The sequence below is a fragment of the Sturnira hondurensis genome, unplaced genomic scaffold (assembly GCF_014824575.4).
Source record: "Sturnira hondurensis isolate 20B ecotype Veracruz unplaced genomic scaffold, ASM1482457v3 Scaffold0016617, whole genome shotgun sequence".
NCBI classification, from domain to species: domain Eukaryota; kingdom Metazoa; phylum Chordata; class Mammalia; order Chiroptera; family Phyllostomidae; genus Sturnira; species Sturnira hondurensis.
Window position 1 is genome coordinate 6,272,462 of NW_028089248.1, and position 16,687 is coordinate 6,289,148.

Genomic DNA, 16,687 nt, shown 5'->3' on the forward strand with positions numbered 1-16,687 from the left:
GGGCCCCACACACTCGGCCAGTCCCAGGGACCCACCCGCCTCACGCCCAGGACAGGGACACTGCGGGCTGCCCGGCCCACAGATGTGGCAGCAGGCAGCTCTCACTCAATGGTCTCCATCCTCGTGGGATGCTAACTGAGCCCAAGTTTGGGGGGCGATGGTGACAGGTTTCCCCTAATCAGGAGTGGCCTGGGGGCTGCTATACTGAGGTCATCGGCTCCACTGGGGAACGAAATCAGCAAGGAAGTCTGCGCCAAGTTGTCATCCACCAGGACTCGCTCTCCATGTGGTGGGGACCCCAGTGGAGAGGACGGGTTCCCGGGACCCTGAGCACATGTCGCACGCAGCTCTCCACTTCCAAGTTCGTGGGCACCGGGACACGGATGTAAGGTGAAGCACAGGAAAGGTCAGAGTGGCACGCCAACCCGACAGGAACAAAACCCATGACGTGCAGTCACACTCAGGGGCCCCTGGGTGCTGGGGCCACGGGGAGGGAGGGGTTCAACCTGGAGCTCGTCTGCGCCCCCGGGAGAACACTGCAGCCACCCTAGCACTGCCTGGGAGCAGGAGGGGGCAGGGGGAGGTGGGGACAGGGAGAGACAGCCCCACACACAGCCCTGCACACACCGCTCTGCCTCCCCCATCACCTGTCACTCACAGAGCCCATTTCACCAGCAAACCCTCCCAGCTCCCGGCACAAATAGCGAGCCGCCCCCTCTCCAGAAAAAGCCACACAATGCTCTCTGCAACAGCCAGCCTCCTTGAGCCCAGGGGCCACAGGGACAGGCTCAGTCCACGGACCCTATGTCCCGGTGAGGATGACAGACGGGAACAACCCTGGACCACCCGTGACCCACAGAGTCCCTTCCACCCTGGCCAGCACGGCCCTGCCGTCCACCTCAGCCAGGTGTCTGCACGCACGCTCGTGAGGCCTCGTTTGCTGAACTGAAAATCCGTCGCCACAGAACACATCAAAGAATGAAGGGTGTTTTCCTTGGAGAAATGTTAAATACTTCACTCTTCTCACCGGAAACGCATACATGTGTTTCCAAATGACACCCCTCTTCGTCCCCCCGAATCCCTGAGAAAGCCTGTGCCCCAGAACCCAGCCAGGCCACAACCTGAACCCCTAACCCGCTGCTGTCTCAGTCCCCCGCTTTGCCCTGGCAGGAACCGCAGCCGCGTGGCAGCGACCACGGAGCCTCGCTGCTCCGCGCAGAAAAGCAGGAGCCAGTGGCTCCACCGGAGGCCCGTCCAACACAGCACGCCCGGGGCCACCTCCCACAGACGGAGGTGCCGCTGCCCCACAGGCCCAGTGCAACGCAGAGGCAGCGGGTGGGGCGTCCAGCAGGGACCACTGCACCCCAGGAAAACTGCCCGGAGCTGCCCTCACCCCTCCCAGGTGAGCCCCCTGCCCCCTCAATGCTTCGCTGAGGCAGGAGGGGCCTCACAACCGGGTCTTAGGTCTAGTGTTTCCGAGTGTCTCTCCCTACAGCGGGTGGTGCTGGTTGATCTGTGCTGTTTGTATCTGCGGCAGTTCGTTCGTGTTCTTTGTATCTGTCTGTGGCCAATGTGTGCTTTCACTGTATCTATCGCGTCCCAGCTCCAGGCCGAGCGCTGCGCGGGGGCCACACCTGCTTTGAGTCTATCGCGGCTGAAACAGGAAAACGACCTCCAGGAACCCTGGTCCTAAAGGAACTACAGAAGGGGATGCGCATCACCTGATAGACCCCAGACCACGGTCCTCGTGGTGACGCGTGGCCCCGAGCGTGGAGGCTCTCCTCCGGCACGCTCCTGGAGACACCAGAGACCCTGCTTATCCCCGCCCTGGCCACAGAAACAATAATCTGGGGACACAGACGTGGAAATTCTGGCCAGAATGTGCACTGGCAGAGTCAAACCTCCTGTAAAGAATGACCGACCCGCCCTCTCTCTCCTCGTCCCTCTCCGGTTTGCCCCTGGAGGCACTTGGATAGGCGCCTGGGGTCTCCTGGGAGGACAGCGAGCAGGAGACACAAACAACGCAGCTCCAGAAAAATGACCCGGGAGGCTTCTCAAACGCTGAAGACCGCGCCTTCCCTCCTGGATTCTGCTATCTTGTTGTCCTTTTGTAAGAGGAGGAAAATTCAGGCTGCTTGTACCAGTACCCCCTTCTCCGAGGGGCTGCCACGTTTTGGACCTGCTGTGGCCGAGCCAGGGTGCGCGCTTTCTGGGGGACTTATCTGGGAGGCAGAGGATCGCCCTCCCTGCTAGCTCCAGGCATCCTGCCCTCACAGGGGGCAGGGAGGCCCCCTGACCCGCAGGCCCCTGCCGTCTCGCTGAAGCTCTCCAGGCCCCACCAGGCCTCCGTGGCCTCGCTGGGCACCCAGCAGCAGGCCCCTCGCAGGTCAACAACAGGCACTTCCCAAGAAACTGTGCAACCTCAGTAACAACCGCTATACAGTCAGGAAAGCCCCAGTTGGACCAAGAGCTCAGAATGGGGGATTCGAGGCCCCAGGGGCCACGTGGGGTCCAGCTCGCCCACGCCCGGGAGGTCGAGTTCTGGGTAGGAACACCTCCCAGCCACCTGGCCAGCGGGGCCTCCGGTGAGCCAGGCAGGAGCGTTTTCTCATCTGAGTACCTCTCAATCTCTCTCTCCCTCTCACCCCTAGTTGGGCTCCCAGCGCATCGTGGGGAAGGGGGACGTCAGGCCTCCATGCCGCCCCAGGGCTCCCCGGGTGCCCAGAGAGCCTCCAGCACGGCCCTGCTCAGGGCCCGGAGAGGAGGGCGCCGGCGTCCCAGCCCGGCGCACCCTGGGGAGAGTGTCCCAACCCAAGAAAGCGTTGCTTTCTGCCTTCTCCCAAATTCTAATATTCAGGCCTTTTCTCCTCGTGCTAATTTTAGAAGTCCTGCTATTCTTTGGGAAGAGAATGGTGTGAAAATCAAGCATAGTATCCAAAAATAAAAGAGTGGATCTGTTTCAGCGCGTGTAGCATATTTAACGGAAAAGCAACTCCAGATATGCCACTTTCTATCTAGTCTTTAATATGTTTTCCAATTTCTCCAGAACATTTCAGCTTCAGAAAAGGCAAGGATGAATTCCCTGATCTACGAATGTTTTTGAGGCTGAAACAGGCACCCGAAGTCACCCCTCAGCAGCAGCGGGGGTCTGCTCAGAAAGCGAGGCCAGGTGGGAGCCCCCGATGGTCTTCCTGGGGCCACAGCACCACGGGTGGCAAATCTCCCTCTGGGACCTGCAGCGAGGTCCACCAGCCCACATCCTGGAGGGGGGAGGGACGGGCTCAGCGCCCTGGCCATGGACCCTGCAGGTAGACTCCAGGGCATGCTTCTCCAGCCTCCCACCTTTATTTAAAAAACAAGTTCTTGTTCCCTGGGGAATTCAGCTGTTCCCAACCCCCCGCGCTGTGGGTGGGCATGGAGTCCTGTGGGCTGGGTCGCCCCCAGGTCCCCAGGCCTTGGGCTCTCCTGAGTGAGCCCGCATGACGGGCATGACGGGCATGACGGCCGGGAGCCGGAGCCCAGAGGCAGGGCTGCCACGGCCACCTGAAGCCCCAGCCTGTGCCTCCCCCGGCCGGGGAAGCTACACATTGGGACGGACGTTTGGAACTCCGTGTCAGGCCCTTTGCACAAACAGTAAATATTACTTCAGCCCCTACTCGGACTTCGCTCCGCATCGTCTTTGAACGTTGGGCCCTTTTCAATTAATTAAGGACTGCACACTGCAGAGCGCATTTTATCAGCCCTCAGCTGCGTAAGTGTCTAGAAAAGACCAGGCCGTCTTTCTTTCTTTCTTTCTTTCTTCCTTTTTTTTTTTCAGGCAACCCAGAGCAAGTACTTGCAAGGGTCATATCTTTTTAATTATCTTTTCTCCCTCTGATTAATTATTCCGTCTGACAATAGCGTGTTTCTAATGCTATTCACCTGCCTTTGATGATTGACAACTTTTCTGTCTGATTCAGAGCAAACAGCTGCTGCCCCGATCTCCTAGCAACCGGGGTGTGATGGATGAGCCCCGAGATGGAAGGCTGCAATAAATCACGTCTCCAGCCACAAAACTGAGGAGAGGGGATAAGAAGCAAAGACAAAACAAGGCTTCTTCCCGTGAGTGCACTCGGTTCCTTACCCATTACACCTGGAGTGGACTCGGCCCCTATTAGCAGCGAAGTTTCCTTAATCGGTGGCCATGGGGCAGTGCCACACACATCAAAGGTGTTTACAGTTGTCCCTGCCTACGGGTGCCAGTCCTCCAATTACTCCCACGCAGCCCGAGTGCCAGGGCGGAGGATCCAAGTTTTACTTTCTGCCCCGAAGTCTCGGCGAGGCGCCACGTCAGCTTTTTGCGGTCAGACGCCACGGCAGCCACCAACCAAGGACACGAACCAGATTCTGCCTGATTTGGGGGAGCGGCTGGGCCGCCCTCAGATCCAGCCCCGAGTCGTCCTTGTGCGCCAAGCGTCAGGCTGCTGACACCCAGAACAGACGCGCGCACGCGGGGCTCCCCGGACAGGCCACTGAGTGCGCCCCACATCCACCTGCCCACGGCGGGAAAAGTTTGTTGGAGAAGCAGCAAGATGGGAACGTCCAGCCGTCCCACAAATTCCAGATTCTCATTTCTTTAGACAAAAAAAAAAAAAAAAAAAAAACCACCAGGTCTGCCTCTCTGTCCCATCATTTTTAAAATTAATGTCCACACTATAACTCATACAAGAAGCCCTAAATTTAATTAGCAGACCCAGATAAAGTCCCATACTTAATAGAATGCCTGACAATTACATTTGCACTGTGGGGGCTCCTAGTGGAGAGGACGCGGCAGGAAGGCCAGCAGGCTGGGTTCTCCGCCTGTTTCTCCCAGGGAAAGCCCTCCAGCAGCTGCGGGCCCTGCCCTAGGAGCGCCCGCCTGCCTGCCGCCCTGAGCACCTCCAGTAGGTGGGGTGTCCTGGGGCAGAGCCCCGGGGCCTGGAAACAGCTGTCCACATCAGTCCTGGCGAGGGTCCACTGGGGCCTCTGAGGGGGACGGAGTGCAGACACGAGAGGGGAGGAGGCTGCGAGGGCAGGGGCAGAAAGCCGCAAGAGATCATTTTTTTATCTGAAATGTTCCCGAGATGTGGAAGTCTGCGCTTCTCCATTCTCACACTGCTGACCAAGCCAGCCAGGATTTTCTGAACAGTCAGACTGTGCTAAGCTTTTCAGATACGGATTTTTTTTTTTAGCATGTCACAGAGTTTTAAAAAATCAGACAAGGGTCCTGGCTTTGGAAGCTCCAGCTCTGTTTATATTTTAACGTTCCCTCCGAGCCTCCGTCAGGAAGAGAGGGGGCAGGACAGACACATGGGGAGAGAAGTGAGCTGCCTGCTAGCTCTCATGGGAACCACAGCTACTCCATTTCTCCCTGTGTCCTTGGAAATTAGTCAGACCGAGCCCCCCGCCCCCGCAGGGGGTCTTCCGTACTGTACAGGGGAGGCCCGTGTCGGGTCAGCAGCAATGAGAGCCCAAGGCCAATCGATGGAAACGCGCGCGGGCCCTGCCCTGCCGGCCCGTCCAGCCCTCACGCCGCAGGTTTGCGCGGCAAGTCTAAGTAATATTCAAAATGACAAACGGCACCCTGAGCCCGGCACCCTCCATCCATCTCTCTCTGAGGAACATCCATCTTCCACACGCACGTGTGCGTCCTGCGGGGCCAGGAGCCCTGGGACTCACTGACGCCCCTCGCAGCCGGGGGGCTGGAACGCTGCCTGTCAGCCCTGGGTGGTGGTGGTGTCCCCGACCGCTAAAGGGGAGAAGAGGCAGGGAAATGAGAGCAGGAACGCGGGGCTCAGAAAAAGGTCAGAGGCTGAGCAGCGTGCCCGAACACACACTGCCCCCTCTCCACGCCCCTGCCGACTGCAGCCCAGGGGCCGCACACCTGGCTGTGGCCGGCCCGGCCCCGCCCTCCGCCCCTCCGCGCCCTGTCCAGACCGGCAGTGCTCTCTGCCAGCCCGCGGAAAGGCGTGGGGAGGGGGCAGCAGGCCCTGGGCTTCCCTCCCTCCCGCTGTCTGGCTGGGGCCCACATGATAAATGACATATGTCATTCTGTCAGGAGGGAAGGGTGGGTCAGTGATGTATGACTCCGCTGAAAAGGAAATCGACTGTTTGGCGCGGTGCGGCTCTTCCCCACCAGGGTCTGCTCGCAACTCTGAGATGAATTCCGCGCTGCTTCAAGTGCACACTTAGGGCAGGCGATGGGCGACCTGGGGAAAGCACACTTGATCCTCCCACAGCCAAGGAGGAGAGGGTCTGCCACCGGGCACCTGCCAGAGGCCACGCACGTGTCAGCGTCCCCAGCACACACACACACACACACACACACACACACCGCGGGCTGTTAAAAATGGGACTGGGAAAAAAAAATTAAGTGGAGTAAGGTTGGTCCTTTTATTTATTTATTTTTTAATGGCAAAGGGCTGACACAAAAGCAAGATAAAAATTAGCATGTTTGAAGTAATCATCCCGCAGCTTGACATCTGCATAGTAAATTTTAAAGGAAAAAAATGTGTCAGACAGCCACGAGCCGCCCCCTCCCCCTTTCATTAGCTCACTGCCAGGGTGGCACCGCTGAACCTCATTACGGCGGGAGGATTTATGGAGCTGAACCCAATGGCAAAGAAAAGGCATCTGTCAATAATTGTAGGGAGCTGCACTCACAGCTTTGAAATCTCATTAAGTATGCAGTTATCAGGCATAAAGATCAAAAACATTACTCAACTCCGACAGAATCTTATGCAGGAACATTAATTAGCAACAGGCCTACAGTACAAAAAAAAAAAAAACCAGACTTCCTCTCACACCTGCCCAACCCACAAACCTAAAGCAACACTCCCCCTCCCGCCCGAAAAAAAATAATTCCCAGCATCTGAGGCTGATGAAGAACATGAAACAAGAGAGACGCACAGAAAGAAGGAGCAGGAGGGAAGGGTGGGCGGCCGCGGGGGGTGGGGGGCAGGGGGGCGGGGAACACGCAGTGGAGAAAGGCTTGGCGGTGAGGAGAGAAAAGGAAGAAGCTGTCAAACTTGAGAAGGATGTCAGCACTGGTCCTGATTACAGGGGCCTACGGAGCTCTCAGACCTTTTATCGTCCTCCCCATCACAACCCGCCAAGGAGACGTCCCGGACAGCGGGTGGCTGCCGGCTGCGGCCCAGGCCCAGGACCCAGACCAGCGACTGTGGGGGCGGGCCCTGCTCACCTGGGGCAGGGAGCAGGGGCCGGGCGCCCAGGAAGCAGGTCCTGCCAGGCCCTGTGCCCAGCGCCTGCCTGCCCTCCCAGCCTGCTCCGGCCCGGCCCCGGGCCCACAGGTCCCCGCAGCGCCGCCCGCGCCAGCCCGTCTCCGCACACTTCCCCTCCTCCAGAGAGCCGACGGCAGCCCCTTCTCACACCTACACTGTCTCCTATTTTATTTCTGTGGGACTGATTTACATACTTTGTCACTTAAAATACACTGAAAAATAAAATACGAATGTGCGGAATTCACACCCGAACTGCCAGGCCGACTCTGGGTCACTGGCCCGAGACCTCGCGGCACGAGGCCCAGGGCTCGCCGACTGCGACCCGCACACAGAGCCCTGGGCTCGGCCGAGGCCAGGGGTGCGAGGGGGAAGCCAAAGGACTCGTCCCCTTCCCAGCACCCGCTCTGCGTCCGCGGGCCGCGCTGGCAGAGCATCGCTGACCGGCGTTGGGAAACACCCCGCAGGGTGTGGGACGGGGGTCTCGGGACTCGGGGAGGAGCAGGGTTGGGGGAGGCGTGTCTCACACGTCGCCCAGGCAGCAGCAGCAAACTCCCCCCAACACTGTGCAAGGGCACCCCGTGAAAGGTGTAGAATGAGAGGGGTCAAAAGCGTGCGTTCTGTGCAGACCCCCTTACAGAACAGAAAGGTGCTTTCTCTGCACACACACACACACACGGCTCTTCCCGGCGGAACCCCCGCGGTCACAGCTCTGGGCTCCTCTGCCCTCCCACACCATGCTCTCGCCTCGGGCCACGCCCACTGCTGAGGCCTCTGCGCCCCCCCCCCTCTACAGAAGATGACGCCGACCTCTTCCACGGCCACATCCCCAGGGAAGAGGTGGTGAGGATTCCCGGACAGCCAGCTTGGAGAGCCCTCTAAGCCAAGGCCCACTCGAATGAAGGACCCCCTCTGACATGTCCATGAACCAGGCTCAAGGAAATGGCCACCTGTGAGCCACACGGGTGAAGAACACCTGTCCACAAGCCGGGCCTGCCGGGAAGGAGCCTCCGCAGCAGAGTTACAATAAGGTGTTTATATTTTTATGTGCTTACCATATTACCTTTATTATGTGTAACATCAAAGTGATTATAGCAATTACATCTACCAGAATTAATTACAGAACTTCCCATCACCCCAGGAGACAGAACGCATCAGAGCTACGCCAGGAAGGCAGGCCCCTGATCGTAGGGACGCCTGTCGTCCGTCTCCCCGGCGGTGACGCCAAACCCTCGGCAGCCCGCAGGACGAACGGGGCGACCGGAGCCAGCAGGGTGAGCAGGAAATGAGGTGTGCTTTCTTTAAACGAAGGAACACTTCTGCCTGGCGACACATTGGCACTGTTGGACACACAGAATCAATTTAATTTTTCAGTGCAAACCTCTAGAAGGGCTGGTTAATCCCCACAACACTGTTACTACATAGAGGAGAAAGCACGTGGTAAAAGACTTGCAAGTCTTCACGTATGCAAAATAAATTCACTCAAGGCTTCATTAATATTAATTTAAATTCAAAACCCATTTACATTAAATTGTTCATTAAAAATTGCCTATTCTATGCAACATGCATTTCTCAAAGAACTCAGAGGAAGCTGAACGCATAGGACGTAACCATGGGCATGGAAAACCAGAAGGAAGCGCATCTGAGCCGCCGCTCCTGCGTTACCCAGCAGCCCTCGGGTCTGCCTGGAGGGTGGGCTCCAGTGTCGGGAAGAAACGAGCGTTGGGGGTGTCCTGCTTTCCACTGCTGGCCAGCAGGACCTTCCGGCCCAGCACAGACAGGGAGGAACCCAGACGTGTGTGGAGGAGCGGCGGGCAGCGGGGCCCGGGCTGGGCGTGGGGGGAAGGCAGGTCCCACCCGGGAGCCGCGGCTGGGCCCCCGGCGCGCTGGGAGTCAGGCCTCTGCCGGTGCCGTCTCGGCCCAGGGGGAACGGTTCTCTCTCCCCTTCGCTGCCACCTTGTCTTCCCACAGCGAGGGGACCGGGGACATGAGGACGAGGCACTGGTACGCCAGCCCCTTGCTTTGGTCCCCCCCCCAAGACAATCTGAACTAGCCCTGTTTCCCCAACAGCTGTTCTGGACGGAGAAAACACAGTCATAATTGATAACATGTGTCCTGACAGTGTGAATTAACAATTTATCATTAAGCCCAAACAAATCTAAAATACTCTTCACCTTTGCACATCTGAAAACTAAGGTGAGGAGACGGCCAGGAAGTCCAGGTGATGTGACCTTCAGAGAGACGCTTCCCCTCTGCACATTCCTCCGGCCGCTCTTTCGAAATACTAAAATAATTTACAGAATTGCAAGTAATTAAACCCAAGAATCTAAGTGCTGATTAAATCAAGTGTATGTGCTTGAAATGTCTTCTTTTTTAAATGGGGCTGATAAAATTGTCGCTGTTTGGTCAAGGACACCATGTCATCTTCCTGGTGACGACCCCAAAACCGGGAGCAGGAGAGGCCAGTGGTCACAGCAGGTTATGTTCTGTTACTGTCTTTTTTTTTTTTTTTTACTTCCAAGAATGCACAGTGTTATTCTAGTCACAAACAGCAACCAGAATTTTTGCATCCATGTTTAATACAGATGATGTCTACAAATGTTGAAAAATTAGAGAAAGCTACCAAGTCCATAGAACCATTTCTTACCATTCAGGTAAAAATTCCTTAAGTGGGGGGAACCATATTCCTAGCCATTGTTTAGTATGATTTAAAAATTAATTTAATGACTAACTGCAGATACTGGAAACTAGAATTAATCTGTCTGGATTTTTTTAAAGGCTTACAGACATTTAAATGCATGTATCGGGACACTTTATCAACCTAACATAAAATTGTCATCTTATCTTATTATATGACTATTTTATGCATGTGTCAAAGAATTTAAAAATGACTGCCTGTCTATTGAGTCTAATTACAACTGCACATTATCTGTCTGGATGTACTCGTCCACATCATTGTTACCAAATACAATATACTGTATCCACCTTGCGTTTTTAACTTCAGACACAGAAACCACAATTCGGAGGCTGAGCCACACACACACACACACACACACACCTGCGAGGGCCGGGCCGGCGCGCGGGGGCCCTGTGCTGTGCGGCTCCGCGGCTGCAGGAGGATGCTGCCGGGTGCCACAGATCGGCTCGAGGGAAGCTGGGCCATCTAACTGCATGGACACAGATGGGGAGACGCACACCCTACTTTTCTTTAAACTGCAGCACCAAAGCTATTTTTACAGTGTGTCCAGTGACAGGCAGGAATAAAGACGGGCTGGCAGGAGGGCGGCCCAGCCTGCCCGGGGAAGAGCGGCGGCCTGCTGGCGGTCCCGGGTTGGACGTGGCTGTGCTCGCCGGGACCAGGGACGCCAGCACATCCCTGCTGCCTCCTGAGCTGCAGCCCCGGCTTCCCCACAACACGGACACGCGGGGAAGGGAAGGCATGCGGCCAGGGGCCGGCTCTCTGCCCACGGGGATGGCCCTCCTCCTCCCGGAGCCCAAAGTGGAGGGCTGGAAGGGAGCGTTTGGTTTGGGGGTCTCACCTGTGTTTCCCGGCCCTGAGCAGTCACCTCTCATTCTCGTCACTTTACAAAACCATCGTTAGTAAAAAGAGGGAAAACGCAGACTAGTGAGGAGGTTTCGGGAGCAACTGCTGATCCATCAGTTATTGACTGTCTCGCTGCCGCTGACGAGCGTGCTCAAGGCAAAACCGAGAACAAAATGACAACATCAACCGCTCGCCACCAAGTGTGGCCCTGGAGAGCACTGGAGCCGTCACTGACAGCTGTCAGGATGACGGGGGCACGGCAGCGATTCTGGAAGATTCTCTCCCCGAGTGGGTGTCCAGGGAATACCCTTGCCTCCTGCCCTCTTTGTTTTCTCCTCCGTCTCCTTGATCTCCTCTTTCAAACCTGCATGGCGCTCTCGCTTTGCAGGAAAGGGGGACCACAGCACGGGCACCCGGGGCGGTCATCTTGACGTCCGGCTGCCGGGTGGAGGGAGCACTGGTCCGAAGGAGAGCGCGCGGCCGGCTTCAGAGGACAGGGGCCCCCGGGGCCGGAGCCGCAGTGCCCTCCTGCAGGCACCCGAGCTCAGGGGAGAGGAAGGGCCTCTCCAGAGCTGCTCAGCACGTGCACGGGGCTCAGGAAGGCCGGGACGTGGTGCCGGGCCACCCGCATGCAGTTTCTGCCAGCACCATGGACCCCCGGGCGGTGCCACCACAGCCATCCTGTCCCCTGGGGACATACGGCCATCTCTCTGCCACACTNGAGGGAGCACTGGTCCGAAGGAGAGCGCGCGGCCGGCTTCGGAGGACAGGGGCCCCCGGGGCCAGAGCCGCAGTGCCCTCCTGCAGGCACCGGAGCTCAGGGGAGAGGAAGGGCCTCTCCAGAGCTGCTCAGCACGTGCACGGGGCTCAGGAAGGCCGGGACGTAGTGCCGGGCCACCCGCATGCAGTTTCTGCCAGCACCATGGACCCCCGGGCGGTGCCACCACAGCCATCCTGTCCCCTGGGGACATACGGCCATCTCTCTGCCACACTGGCAGGTTCTGAGGGGTCCGAGCGCTTTTACAAAGGTCAAGATGCTGGAAGGCTCACCCTGGGGATGTGGCCACCGAAGAGCCCCATGGAAGGTTCTTCCCTTCCGACAAACAAGACTCTGAAGGCCAGCAGCAAATTATGTAGCAAACTGAGGATTTTCTGGAAGTTTAGGCAATGACTTTTTAGAGTTTTACATTTCCCCCAGAAAACGAGTATGAATGGATCGAATGTTATCTGCTATGAAGTATTGCTCTAATATTTTTTCCTGGCATTTTAAAAAAAAATGCTTGCTTGAAAACAAACACTGTATATAGGAAAGAGTCACACTCGGGCAAGGGACAAGAGCCACTCTGCCCGAAGGACACTGGCCTCCCTGCCCTGCTCCTCGGAGCTTCTGCCGGCAGCCACCTCCCTCAGTCCGGCCAGAAGCGCGGCCCCGGGAAACCCCAGGCCTGGAGGGAGACAGCACACTCCCGCCGNCTGGCATTTTTTAAAAAAAATGCCTGCTTGAAAACAAACACTGTATATAGGAAAGAGTCACACTCGGGCAAGGGACAAGAGCCACTCTGCCCGAAGGACACTGGCCTCCCTGCCCTGCTCCTCGGAGCTTCTGCCGGCAGCCACCTCCCTCAGTCCGGCCAGAAGCGCGGCCCCGGGAAACCCCAGGCCTGGAGGGAGACAGCACACTCCCGCCGGGGTTCTGTTCAGCAGGTGAAGAAATCCCTCTGCCTCTGAGAAGACACTGCACCCGCCATGCGTGATTTCTCTCAGGAAAAGAAAGCACAAAGTGCAGAAACCTGCCCTCTGGGGTCTCCGAGAGCCTGCCGTGGCCTCCCACAGAGGGGCTGCCCTGGCCCAGGTGGAAGGCCCCGCACCCGGGCGCCCTGACCAGGCTCTGCCCGCTCGCTCTTGGGTCTTTGTGGTTGTTATTCTACCCCAGACCATCACAAGGGCCCTAATTCCTATGACATGATTATCCAGGTACCAAAGCCCATTTGTCACCTGCAGCAGAAAATTGAGTTAATGCACAACTAAAGGCAGCCAGGACTGTGTAATATCAACTTGATTACATCAAACTAGCTGCAAACCTAATTCTGCTGGATGACACTGCGTCGAGCTTGTCATCTCCAATCATTACAGCTGTCAGGAATCCATCAGGTTTACAGCTAATTAGGTGAACACTAATGAAGCTGGCAAAACAACTTTTCTTTTTTTATGGCTGAGCGGACCTTTCAGTTCGGAGGGGGAAAAATTCTCGAGGATTCTCAAGGTTGCTGAGGACTGGATCTCCAGTCACCAATCGGCAGACAGCTCCCTGCTCCCGCTCTCCTGCTATCAGCACAAAGCACCCAACGTGTCCTGGCTCCCGGGACGCCACAGGAGCAGGCAGGGACCTTGCCACTCGCCACTGGGAGAACCGGGGAAGAGGGGGAACAATGGGAACTTTCTCGTCCATTCAAACACACACACACAAAAAACCCAGAGAACTCACACGGCTCCTGGACTGGCCTGTGCACACTCATCGCCAGCCTGAAAGCGGAGGGGCTCCCCTCCTCTCATCTTCGGTCGGTGGCCCCTCAGCCCCCCTCCCCGCGTCCATTAGCAGAGGCGTTCTGATAACGCAGGTCCAGAACCAGGGGACGGGAGAGGAAGAGCGCGCACGCTGCCAACTTCTGATTGACCATTAAGCTATTGATGAATGTGCCTGTCAGGAGGAAGACAATTAAATCAAATATGAAACAAAGTCATTCTGACAGGTCATTTTGACGGAGCAAAGCCACTCTTCCAGCTCCTATTAGTCCTGCAGTCGAGTTTTTATATAATGAACATTTCCCAACTAACCTGGGGTTTCCTGGCTGGCTCCTTAAAAGGTGCAGAGAGACCAGTGAACAGGTCGCTTTAAAAAAATGATGTACATTTCTTTCTTATCTAATATTCTTAGCAGGAAGCTATCAAATAAGAAGGTCAAACTGGCTAGGTGAGAGAGGAGAGGAAGCACCCGGAGAGAGAATTCTAAAGCAAATGCAAGTTGTGATCGCAGACGGCTCATCTGACTGAGGCGCCCAGATACCTGAAAACGTGCATGCAAGGAGAAAAGGAAAATCCAGAGACTGGAGGAAGCCCAAGACTCCCCTACTGCCCTGCTCTGTACAGGAACCCCCCAAACTTGTAGAGTTTATTGGGGCTAGATAAGCTCTTTCTTGAGCTTGAAATTCGAAGTCGAGGTGACACGGTCAAGAAACACCAGCCGGGAGGTGACCAGAGAGGGGGGACCCTCCCAGCGGCTGCTGGGGTCCAGCTTCCTAAGGGTGGGCAACACTGAGGGCAGAAAGCAGGATCTGCGTCACCCGTCCCACACCGAATCTGTTTCATTCTAGCATTTTCTTGAGATGCTAACAGGAAAACCCATTTCCGGGAGGAGAAAGAGGAGCACCCCCTCCCTGTTCCCCCTGGTGGGGAGGTCAGAGTGCAGCCGGTGTGGGCCCCACCGCCCCACGTGGACATGACCGGGAACACTGCCCACCCCCTTACCACATGCTCGAGGCCTTCATCAAAGAAGGACACCAGGCAATGTCCTGACCCTTCTGTCTGCCCGCCCTTCTTCCGCCGAAGAAAAAGAACAGAAAAGAAGAGAAAGCGAAAGAAATGAACCTCCACTGAGCCCGCCCTCAGGCAGCCTCAGAACCTCAGCACATCTGAGCGTCACTCATATCAAAACACACCCGTCCACCCTCGGTCCCCTGCGCAGTTGGCCCCGAATCCCGAGGTTACGCTGACAGAGCCCTAGTGACGTCACAGAGCTTGCCCTCACCCTTGCCCGTGATTTATTGATGTTTATTGGGAATGAATAGATCAAAGGCAGCAGCATGACAGGCGATCAATCAGTCATCAAATCAAGGGTGGCCAGGGGCCAGCACCCTTCTTCCAGTCAACATGCCCCCAACTGACATTACTGCAAAATACTGTTATGTGTGCGGGTTTGGTTTAGTTTTCAATGATGCTTTTTCCAGAAAAGAAAAGGGAAAAAAAGCTTAGTCTTAACAGGAGTTGACACTCCTGGCCATAAAAAAGAAAAAAAAAAAGTACTCAGACGCGCCCCAGAACTAAGTGCCAGGCGCGAGGAGGGTGGGGGCGAGGGGCAACCCGCAGGGAAACGGGAGCCCAGCGTCCAGCGCCGACTTGACAGTCATCTGACAATACCCAGACCCTGTGCGCTCTGGTTTCCTCCGCGGAGCCCGGTTTAGGCCCAATAAACGCAGGCTCGACCACGTTAGCAGCGAGGCGGCAGAACGGGGCCACTCTCTCCCCGGCTCCCTGTTTGGCCAGGCAGACACCCAGCAGCCCCCCGCAGTCCGGCCGAGGCTGGGTACGGAAGGCGTCCCGGGGAACTCGGGTGACCCCGCCTGCCCCCCCCCCCCCCAGTAAGACACAGAAGACGCCTCCTTCCCATCCCCTCCGCGGCCGCAGAGCTGAGGAGCCAGGCGCCGGCCCGGATCCCGCGGTGCCCGAAGTGGGTGCGAGCCGGGCGCGGGTGGCTGGCGGCGGGGGTCCGGGGCGCCGGGTCCGAGAGGCGGGCGCACGCACCCGGAGGGGCAGCCGCGACGAGCCCGTGCCCGGAGTTACTCTGCGCGGGCCGAGAGAGGGGCCCGGAGACCCGGGCGGGCGGAGGAAGAGGAGGAGGAGAGGACGGGAAGCGGCTCGTACCTGCTGCGCGCCGGGGCGCCTGCTGCTTCCTCCTCGGCATGATGCTCCTCCGGCGACTGCCGCCGCCGCGCGCCGCCGCTGCCGGGCTGAGGAGCGGGAGGGAGGGGCGGCGGGCCGCGGGGGGGCGAGGCGGGCGGCGCGCAGCCTCCCCCCCGGAGAGCGGCCGCCCGCAGGATGCTGCTGCGCCCCGGCTCTCCGAGTCCCCCCCTCTCCGCGCTCCGCCGCGATCCCGAACGTGCGGAGGGAAGGAGGCGGGTGGCGCGGGAGGCGCGGGAGGGAGGAGCGCGCTGGGGGTGGGGGGGCCGCTCCGCTGGCGGAATGGGAAGTTTGACAAATCGCTCCAGAGGCCGGAGGAGGAGGGGGCGGGGAGGAGCGGCGGCCCTGCCCCCCCCCCAGCCCGGTCCCCAGACGAGGTGCGCGGGGTTCGGGACCGGGGGGCGGGGAGAGGGGGAGGCGGGCCCCCGGGTGGGAGGAGGCGCGCGGGACCCGCCCCGGCGGGTGGTGCCCGGCCCCCGCCCCCGGGCAGAGGGTCAAGGCATGGGGGTCGCGCCGCCGCCGCCACGGCCTGGGGCTCGGCGGTCCGGTCTTCTGCCCGCGGCGCGGCTGGAGCGGCGGCGTCGGCAACAGGCAAGCTTAAAGGAAAAGGAGATGATCGTGTCACTGGCCGCCCGCGGGGACGCCGCGCCCCCGCGCCCGGCCCGGGGCCTCTCCAGGACCCCCTCCCAGTCCGGGAAGGGGGTGCCGCCCCTCTGCCTCCGCCCCATGCGCGCACGCTGGGGCGCGGCGTCCGCCCGGCCGGCTCCGTCCCCGGGCGCTAGCCCCCTGCCCGCCCCTCCCGACCCGGTCTGGCCCCCCGGCCGCCCCCGCAGCTCGGCCCCCGCAGCTCGGCCCCGGCCGCAGGGCTCTGCAACCGCCGCGCCCAAAGCTCCGTCTCGGTCCGGGCCCGCGCCCCTGGGGATGCCCAGGCCGAGGGTGGGGGCGGGCGCCCTGGAGGGAGGAGGCGGCCGCCGGCTGCAGAGGGTGGGGGCGGCTCTCGGGCCCCGCGCCACCCGGCTCCTCCCCCGGGACCCGCCGCCGCCACTTCCCCCCATTTTTTTTCCCGGGCAAACTTTCCCGGGCCCGTCCCGGGGGTCGCAGTGGGAGGGGCGCCTGCAAGTTTGCTCTGCAGACCGGGAAGCTCGCGGTCCCC

General features: G+C 58.8%; 1 protein-coding gene across 1 annotated transcript in view; it reads right to left on the bottom strand.

Annotated features, from left to right (window-relative positions):
* The window catches only part of TSHZ3 (teashirt zinc finger homeobox 3), a 58,703-nt gene extending 42,392 nt beyond the window's left edge, over positions 1-16,311 (bottom strand). Inside the window, exon 1 of the mRNA XM_037066426.1 lies at positions 15,499-16,311. Within this exon, the coding sequence (XP_036922321.1) occupies positions 15,499-15,538 (40 nt within the window). The 5' untranslated portion in view covers positions 15,539-16,311. The remainder of the gene's footprint in view (positions 1-15,498) is intronic.
* Positions 16,312-16,687: the final 376 nt, after the last annotated feature.